Source organism: Notolepis coatsorum, assembly GCF_963971535.1.
Source record: "Notolepis coatsorum genome assembly, chromosome: 14".
Lineage (NCBI taxonomy): Eukaryota > Metazoa > Chordata > Actinopteri > Aulopiformes > Paralepididae > Notolepis > Notolepis coatsorum.
In genome coordinates this window covers 23,692,354-23,702,288 of record NC_140178.1, presented here as the reverse complement: position 1 = coordinate 23,702,288, position 9,935 = coordinate 23,692,354, and the positions used below count along the sequence as shown (strand labels likewise).

At 41.9% G+C, this 9,935-nt stretch overlaps 1 protein-coding gene across 1 annotated transcript in view; it reads right to left on the bottom strand.

The window, feature by feature from the left end:
* igf2bp1 (insulin-like growth factor 2 mRNA binding protein 1) overlaps nucleotides 1-9,935 on the bottom strand; it is a gene marked incomplete at both ends in the record, with an annotated part of 134,995 nt that overhangs the window by 25,201 nt on the left and 99,859 nt on the right. Inside the window, 1 exon segment of the mRNA XM_084329975.1 lies at nucleotides 7,837-7,885. Coding sequence (XP_084186101.1) covers nucleotides 7,837-7,885 — 49 coding nt within the window.

The following is a 9,935-nucleotide window of genomic DNA, read 5'->3' as shown; positions in this document are numbered from 1 at the left end:
CAAAATAGGGCGGCTACGTGGTTGTGGTGGGCAAGGCGCTCGCCACGAATGACGGAGACGCTGGGCTTGCCTGTTCGAGCCCAGCACTCCACATTGCTTTCAGTTTAGCTGGTCGTTCATACTAATACACATTGGCCGTATTAGGGGGTGGGAAACTGATGGGTGGGGATCGGGCGTTGTGGACAGCGACTCCTACAGGTCGGTTGGTGCGCCTGCGCAGTAGAATCAGGAAGTGTCGGGGGCAGCGTGAGCCTCCCACGCGTTACTCCTCGCCACTGAGAGATCGAGCTGCGCAGGTGAAAAGATGCGACTGCTGTTACCTCGAGTATCGGAGGGGACTTGTGCTATGTATGACTTAGTCCACATTGCAGCCGGCTTGTGGGAGGCAAGAAACAGCGTTCGTGACAGGGGAGGGTTGAATTGGATGATACGAAATTGGGATGGGAGAAAATATAGAAAATGGGAGAAAGAGTGGATAAAAAAAATAAAGATTATTCACAAAAGCAAAGATCCTTCTTTATTTGTTCCCCATTCATAGAAAAACACATGAGAGTAGAAGTGACATCTACAGGCAGTATGAGACTGCTATGTGTAACTTAACTTCCAATCATTTCTTATGTCTTGATGTTTTGTGATTGAACTTGAAACTGGCCCAGGTAAATGTCCAACCCCCCCCCCCCCCCCACACCCAACCCCCTCCAATGTACAGTTTCTTCCCCCTCGAATGTATATATTCTCTTTTAGAATCTCTGTCTCTTAAACAGTACTGTATATTTGTATATCTTTATGTCACAAATGTCTGGATGTAACAGTACTGTATATCTGTATGTCGTGTATGTCATAAGTGTCATGATGAATTGAAAATGGGGGACCCTGATGTAAACAAGACGAAAGTATTTCTCTGGTCTGCAGATCCGCTTAACAATTGTGTGTATTGAGCCGTACTGTATTGTACCCATTCTGCAATCTGTTAATAAAGTTTTCAATCAATCAATCAAACAAAGCATTGTGTAATTCATGTTTTCAGTATTTTCCTGTCATCTCAAGGTGCTCCCTGGCGTGAGTCGTGACTCAGCCCCCCGGTAGAAGAACCACCAGGCTTTCCTTCCCAAAATAAACACAAGAACTGCAAGAAGTAGAACCATACTGGAATACCCAGTGGGAACAGATGGGAATACTGTTAGATGACGTGGAATGCTGTGTCTGTTAAGACGGCCTGGCTTGTGGTTATTATTATCACAGATGAATGTTGTGTCTGTTACAGGGTCTGGCTTGTGGTTATTATCACAGATGAATGTTGTGTCTGTTACAGGGTCTGGCTTGTGGTTATTATTATCACAGATGAATGTTGTGTCTGTTACAGGGTCTGGCTTGTGGTTATTATCACAGATGAATGTTGTGTCTGTTACAGGGTCTGGCTTGTGGTTATTATCACAGATGAATGGGTCTCATTTCCGAAATTTTTTCAAAGAGATATTCTGGCTTTTTATCTAAAATAATTGTGCACAATGCAGATGGGTCTGATTGATATTGTTGTTGTTTTTTTGTTTTCTTTCCCAGCAACATCTATGCTATGTGTTTGTATATTTTGCAGATGTGTTTACTGTTTGTCAACAACCTCGGTGTGGGGGGGATGGGGTGGGAATGAGGGAGGGGAAGGGGAAATGAGAGGGAAAAAAAGAAAAAATATGGAAAATGTACAATATCTACAACTGTAAATGTTCAATATTTTTTTCCTGCAATAAAAAATAAAATAAAAAAAAATATTCTGGAAGACTTATCATAGAACCACTGAGACAGAATCAATGACAAGTTCACTCTGAGTCTGGTAATATGTCTTAAGTGGCTGAAACGGTCGCACAAATGATATTATCTGATATCTGCTTGGAGAATGGCATTCTGTCTTAAACTCAGAAGCGCGTTCCCGTTCAGGTCATTTGCATACAAAACAACGCCTCCAGAGCTCCTTATAAGGCAACTAGTGACGCAACTGTGTGAAAATGGAATGGCGGAATTGCTTTGCGAGTCTTGCGAGCCATCAAAACTAGATTAGATTAATGTATTGGCATCATATACAGCTTGTGGTACACCTGCCGCAGCGTGCGCGCACACACACACGCGCAGTACTGTATATGAATGAATGAATGAAATATAATATATATAGCCTACGGCGGGCGTAATGAATGAACGCAGTATGGCTTATTATTCCATATTAAGCCTATACTGTTCATTCGTAGGCGCACACAAGACTTGTTATGGAATATTAATGCAGTCTATTTCCACCAATTAGATTTAGTTCTTATTTATTTATCCACTGTCATTTCAGTGTTGGTGTAGGCTATATAGTGTATTTCAATATAGGTTTAATTGATTAATGATATATTCGAAGGAATGCAGGTTTATAGCTATATCAACCCCCTCCAATGTACAGTAAATGACCAAGTATGGTTTTGTCAATATTCCAATGTACAGTTTTGCTTGTACAGTGTAAGTCTATCCCCCACCCACCCCTCCTAACCAACCTCCTCCAACAGTTACTACGTCAAATGTACTCTCTTTTCTGGACTCTTTTTGTATCACAAACAGTACTGTATTTGCAAATCTGGTATGTCATAAATGTATAGATGTAGCAGTACTGTCTATCTGTGTCGTGTGTGTCATATATGTTATGATGAATTGAAAATGGGGGACCCTGATGTAAACAAGACGAAAGTCTTTCTCTGGTCTGCATCCCCTTATGTAATTGAGCTGTACTGTACTGTACCCATTCTGCAATCTGTTAATAAAGTTTTCAATCAATCAATCAATCAATCAATCAATCAATCAAACAAAGGTCTGTCCCATTGTATACCAATCAATGGGATACATTGCATGTTGACCTGCATTCTTTCAAATGTATATAATTAATCATTAAAACAGATGTGTAACAAATAAGAAATACAAATTCCACAGAAGGCATTAAATAATTATTATTTTCAATCATTTCACAATAATTGCATAATTGTGTTTGAATATCTGAGTAATTAAAGTAATTATACATTTGTCCAAAATAGCTGGTTCAGATATGGTTAAGCAGCTGCCCTGTGATCAGATGAATCCATATTATTTATTTTTCCGACATCAAATGCGTAATTTCTTATCGTACAAATATTGTCATATTTATTTTAATTATGATTAAGTAATTAATTCCAAGGAGGCCTGTAGCGTTGACATGAAGGAATCACTATGAGAACACAGTCTGTCAAGTTAATAAAATTTTCAATTACTCAATCAATTATAAGACTGCTCCTCAGCACTCTTAGGGAAATTTGGGGACTCGCGCTCCCAGCCCTAATATGTCTTAAATGGGCCGAAATCTGGCTAAGACGAAATGTTTGGTCGTAAATTCGTTCGGGAATGAGACCCAATGTTGTGTCTGTTACAGGGTCTGGCTTGTGGTTATTATCACAGATGAATGTTGTGTCTGTTACAGGGTCTGGCTTGTGGTTATTATCACAGATGAATGTTGTGTCTGTTACAGGGTCTGGCTTGTGGTTATTATCACAGATGAATGTTGTGTCTGTTACAGGGTCTGGCTTGTGGTTATTATCACAGATGAATGTTGTGTCTGTTACAGGGTCTGGCTTGTGGTTATTATCACAGATGAATGTTGTGTCTGTTACAGGGTCAGGCTTGTGGTTATTATCACAGATGAATGTTGTGTCTGTTACAGGGTCTGGCTTGTGGTTATTATCACAGATGAATGTTGTCGTAATGTATGGATCAAACCAGCGACCGCCGGTTACTGGCCGGCCTCTAAACCTCTAGGCCAGGGGTGGCCAACCAGTCAGAGAATTACTGTGGTACCACAAAGAGCCACACCAGCCACACCAGCGTTTCTCAACCTTATTTTCAGTCACGGCAATCAACGATATATATATTTGAGCGACTAGCCCACTAGCGAGGCAACCTCCTGCACCATCGCAGCAGTGCAGAGCGTGGTGATACAAGTGGGCTGCTCTGAGGAAAGGAGCCCGTTCACGCTAGTGGGCTAGTCGCTAAAATATATATCGTTTTATTATAATTGTACCAACACAGATATTAGGCAGTACACACGTTGTCCTGCAATACATGTACAGTGAATGCACAGCTACATTCGCCATATATATATATTTTTTTTTGTATCCACTTTTTCTCCCATTTTCTATATATTTTCTCCCATCCCAATTTCGTATCATCCAATTCAACCCTCCCCTGTCACGAACGCTGTTTCTTGCCTCCCACAAGCCGGCTGCAATGTGGACTAAGTCATACATAGCACAAGTCCCCTCCGGTACTTGAGGTAACAGCAGTCGCATCTTTTCACCTGCGCAGCTCGATCTCTCAGTGGCGAGGAGTAACGCGTGGGAGGCTCACGCTGCCCCCGACACATCCTGATTCTACTGCGCAGGCGCACCAACCGACCTGTAGGAGTCGCTGTCCACAACGCCCGATCCCCACCCATCAGTTTCCCACCCCCTAATACGGCCAATGTGTATTAGTATGAACGACCAGCTAAACTGAAAGCAATGTGGAGCGCTGGGCTCGAACAGGCAAGCCCATCGTCTCCGTCATTCGTGGCGAGCGCCTTGCCCACTACGCCACGTAGCCGCCATTCGCCATATATTTCTATCGCTGCTGCGGTCTACAGTGAAATGCAATATTATTATTATTATTATTATTATTATTGTAAAGATTATCATTACAATTATTATTATTTTGTGCACGTTGTGCAAATTGAGAGGCTGTGCTCTTTGCACACAAGTACAACCCTCGTACACTTGTAACATTGCCTCTCCAGGCGGCTGCGATTGTAATGATAATATTTACAATAATAATAATAATAATAATAATATTGCATTTCACTGTAGACCGCAGCAGCGATAGAAATATATGGCGAATGTAGCTGTGCATTCACTGTACATGTATTGCAGGACAATGTGTGTACTGCCTAATATCTGTGTTGGTACAATTATATATAAAACGATATATATTTTAGCGACTAGCCCACTAGCGTCCTGCTACGCTCATAGCGAGGGGGGCATACTAGCGTAGGTCAGTGGCCAATCAGAGCGCAAAACGGGAACCCGGAAACACGAACGCGTTGGTAAAAGCATAGACGCATCCTGGTCGTTGTAAACAGCGACTCCTACAGGTCGGTCAGGGCGCCTGCACAGCGAGGGAGGGAATTGGGGGAGGTAGTGTGATCCTCCCACGTGTTACACTTCCCCAGTGAGAGTCCTCGCTGTCAGGTGAAAAGAGGCGGCAGGCTGTCTCCACATGTATCGGAGGAAGCATGTGATAGACTTCAGCGCTCCCTAGACCGGCAAGTGGGGGGCAAATGCACGCAACGACCAGGAAGGGGAGGGGGGAATTGGCATAACGGCTAAATTGGAATGGGAGAAAAATACAGAAAAATAGGAGGAGAAAAAGTAGATAAAAAAATATATAATGTTGCATTTTCTTTTCAAATGTAGCCAAGAGTAAAGACGTTAACCCTGTCAAAACAGCAGTCAAAGTGTATATTTTCAGCATTACGTTTGTTTACCAATGATTTAACTGTTATTAGTGAAATATAAGATTATAGAAATCTCAGGGCATTGAGTCGGAAACTGGCGCATATTGACGGGAGGAAGTGGGGCAGCCAAAAGTGAGTGTAGTCTTTTGAAGGGCTTTCGAATTTCGAAAAACTACACTAACCAGCTCACGCCAGCCCCTGTCAATCATCTGACTTGTTGATTAACTTTTTTATTTATCTTGTTTTTCAGGATTATCTCCCACAACCTGAACGTTATTGCCATAAAACAGAACGCAGTTAGTTTCTCTACCTTTCTGAACGTCTAGCAAAAAACAGCGTTGCAATCTGATGGAAAATGGTGGAGAAATGTACATTATAAAAAAGTAACTGTACTCACAGTAGATTTCATTCACGGTTTGTGAATCACGCCTGGTGATACTAAATCCAGATTGAACTCTGCCATTGGAAAGGTGAGATTTGGCCATTAAGGTCATTTATACGCCTGATATTCTATATTCTATAATCATATTTCAAATTGCATGTGTCCGGATGGCAGAATTCAGTACTGTATCTACAAAATCTTCTGTTTAATCATCTTCCCTTTATTAATTTGCTTAGATTTTTCAGGTCTGGTCAATTTTAGCATGGTGTTATTCACAGTCAAAGATTATTATTATTATTTTCTTTTTTAAATAGAATTGATATTCTCCTTTGGTTCATTACAATTTACTCAAGCCTAGTAACAGACACAATATTTCTGACACTGGGAATACCTTCCCAGAGATCCATAGATGTCCCTAGAATCAGATACCAAGAACATGCAAATGGACCATTTAAAAAAAAAAGTCTGTAGATGTTTATTCTACGTTCTTATGGAATGAATGACATAAAAAAAAATGTGCTTCATAAATTTATTTGACTCGAGTTGAAGGCAACACTGCCCTAAATTGTACGTAGTGTGTTAAAAGTTGTACTTAAGACTTACTTAAATATATTGAAATTATACTTTTCTATGTTTGGTTAATTTAAAAAAGAATAGTACGTTTTTAACAAGCTTACTAAAGTACAACTTCAATTTGGTAAACATCCCTGTTTTATTTTTAAAGTGTACTCAGATTACACTCTTACAGCATATTAATGACTATCACACTAAACATGTGCTTTGAATTAGGACATGAAAGCATATATGATGCACCAAAAATACTTTAAGAAGTGTAGTTATGCTTAATGTTTTCAATGGTTCAATGGTTCAATTTTGACTGAGCGATACAGGCTCCTGAGAAAGGGTGGAATAAATCGTACTCCTTCATTGGCTTCAGGGCTCGATCGTCCTTGGAGACCTCTGCAACAAGACTCTCCGTTTGTTGAGGAAAGGTGTATCTTTCTGTCATGAAAGTGATTACGAACTGCTTATATCTGATTGCTGGCTGAATGGGAGTGGATGTTAATTAAATAAGATACTTTATTTTATTATATTAGTTTATATTATTTGAATGAGATATTGAATAGACCTATTTGCCTCAGTCTATTGCCTGGTGTTTCCATGACAAACCGACCACTGATTATCAAATCCATTGTTTTGATCCAAAGGTTTAAAACATTTGAAACACACACACACACACGCACACACACACACACACACTCACACACACACACACACAGCCTACATGGATGAACGATTAACCTAATGGTATATTGATTATGATTCTGTCCCTGGCTGCACCTACTCTTAAAGGGGATGACTCCCTTATCCCCTTTAACCCTTTCACCGCCGCACTACCAAAACGGTTAACCCCTTTCACTGCGACAATTCACATACGGTTAACCCTTTCACTGCCACACAACAGTGGCGACCGTCGGTTGTGTGATAGTAAAGGGTTAACCTTCTGTCGTGTGGCAGTGAAAGGGTACTTCAAACACACCTGCCTTTCATTTTGGGATGAAAACTCTAGTGGCCAAAACTTCTCCAAGACGCAACTCTGGTAACCAGTGGGTGGTGCTGTAGACACAAGCACCTGAAGAAGGTCTGACTATGAACATCTTCTCTATCACGTCTGAGGAGCTCACGCACCGTGTTCTAGTCCTGAACTCTGAGTCTGGCCCGCGGTGCCAATGTGGATGGATACCTGATGCACGAGGGAGGCACGCCTGAAAAGCCACGTCACCAACACAGAAAGATGTTCCCTGGCAAAGTCCTTCACCTTGTAGAAGAAACCTTGTTCCTGACATAAACCAAGTCATGGAATTCTAATATATATATATATATAAAAACACACATATATGCAACAAGTCAAACTCACCTCCCACTGCAGATGAGGGGGGATATTTCTGATCTGAAGCTTCCTGGTCCTGGAGAGAGAGAGCGAGAGAGAGAGAGAGAGAGAGAGAGAGAGAGAGAGAGAGAGAGAGAGAGAGAGAGAGCGAGAGAGAGAGAGAGAGAGAGAGAGAGAGAGGGGTATTAGAATGATAATCAACACAGTAGAGGTTGAGTAGTTTCAGGTGATATATCACGTCCACGCTCCAAGTGATTCAGATTGACATTATAACTGCTAACACACAAAACACTGTCCAAAAAATAAAAGAAATTAAAAAAATATTACGTCTCATGGGTTCAAACCTAACGTTGTCTCCTGTGGGACAGTGTGGACAGACAGACAGACAGGTTATCATGTCTCCTGCGGGACAGTGTGTAGGCCTACAGACAGACAGACACAAAACACTGTCCAAAAAAACGTGTAAAAATAGACTTTTTTTTTTACATGGCTCTTCGTCTCATGAGTTCAAACCTAACGTTGCAAACGGAGGGGGAAGGATTTCTGTTTGGACATGAATGAACTCAAATTGACTCTGTTGACAGCATCGTTCGTCACACTAAATGGTAAATGGTGCATTTATATAACAGCTTTTATCCAAAGCGCTTTACAATTTGTTCCTCACATTTTACCCATTCACTCACACATTCACACACAGATGGCGATGGCGGAGGCAACCATGCAAGGTGCCCACCTGCTCATCGGGAGCAATTAGGGGTTAAGTGTTTTGCTCAAGGACACTTCGACACGCTGCCGGGATGAGCAGGAATCTAATCGGGAACATCCAGATTACAAGACGACCGACCGCTCTACCTCCTGAGCCACTGTAATACCAGGTTCCCTCGACTTGGCCACGATGCGGGGTATCGAACCAGTGACCTTTCAGTTACCAGTAGGCATCCCCACGTCTGTTCCACCTGTTAGTTCTTGTTTCATCATGTTTGCTCGCGCTGTGCAAGATCTGAATCACCACACGTTCGTATTGTTTGATATGAGTTGGTTTGACTGAACCACTACAGAGAAACGAACCTGACCTGCTCACACAAGAGAAACACGTTCACACAGTAACAATGTGGGTTCTGCTCCTCTGAATGGTCATCAATGCATTCAGCTAGTTGACAGCCTGTCAGGACTGATACACACAAATGCACACAGTCAACACACACACACACGCACGCACACAAGCATGCACACACACACACACACACACACACACACACGCACGCACGCACACACACACACACACACACACACACACACACGCGCACACACACACACACACACACACACACACACACACACACACACACACACACACACACACACACACACACACACACACACACACACACACACACACACACTGCTGGTAGAGTTGATTTGCAGGTCTTAGTAAGTTGCTTCAGTACACACAAGAGGTGAGGAGAGGGAGGGAGGGAGTGTGTGTGTGTGTGTGTGTGTGTGTGTGTGTGTGTGTGTGTGTGTGTGTGTGTGTGTGTGTGTGTGTGTGTGTGTGTGTGTGTGTGTGTGTGTGTGTGTGTGTGTGTGTGTGTGTGTGTGTGTGTGTGTATATTGAAAGGGGACACACTAATGGACTAATGGCAGCTATACCTCTGTGCCAGCTGCCCTGGCCCCTACAGAGAGAGGGAGATAAGGTAGTGGAAGAGGATAGTTACCATCCATCCATCCCTCCATCTATCTCTCAGTGAGAAGCAGGTCTACTGCCCTATGAGTCATAGGGCATATATACATATATATATTATATATATATATATATATATATATATATATATATATATATATATATATATATATATATATATATATATATATATATAGAGAGAGAGAGAGAGAGAGAGAGAGAGAGAGAGAGAGAGAGAGAGAGAGAGAGAGAGAGAGAGAGAGAGGGGGACACACACAGAAAGAGATACAGGGAGAGAGATACAGAGAGAGATACACAGAGAGAAGGAGAGATACAGAAAGAGATACAGAGAGAAAAAGGAAGAGAGATACAGAGAGAGAAAGGGAGAGCAAGAGATACAGAGAGAGATACAGAGAGAGAGCGAGAGAGAGAGAGATACACAGAG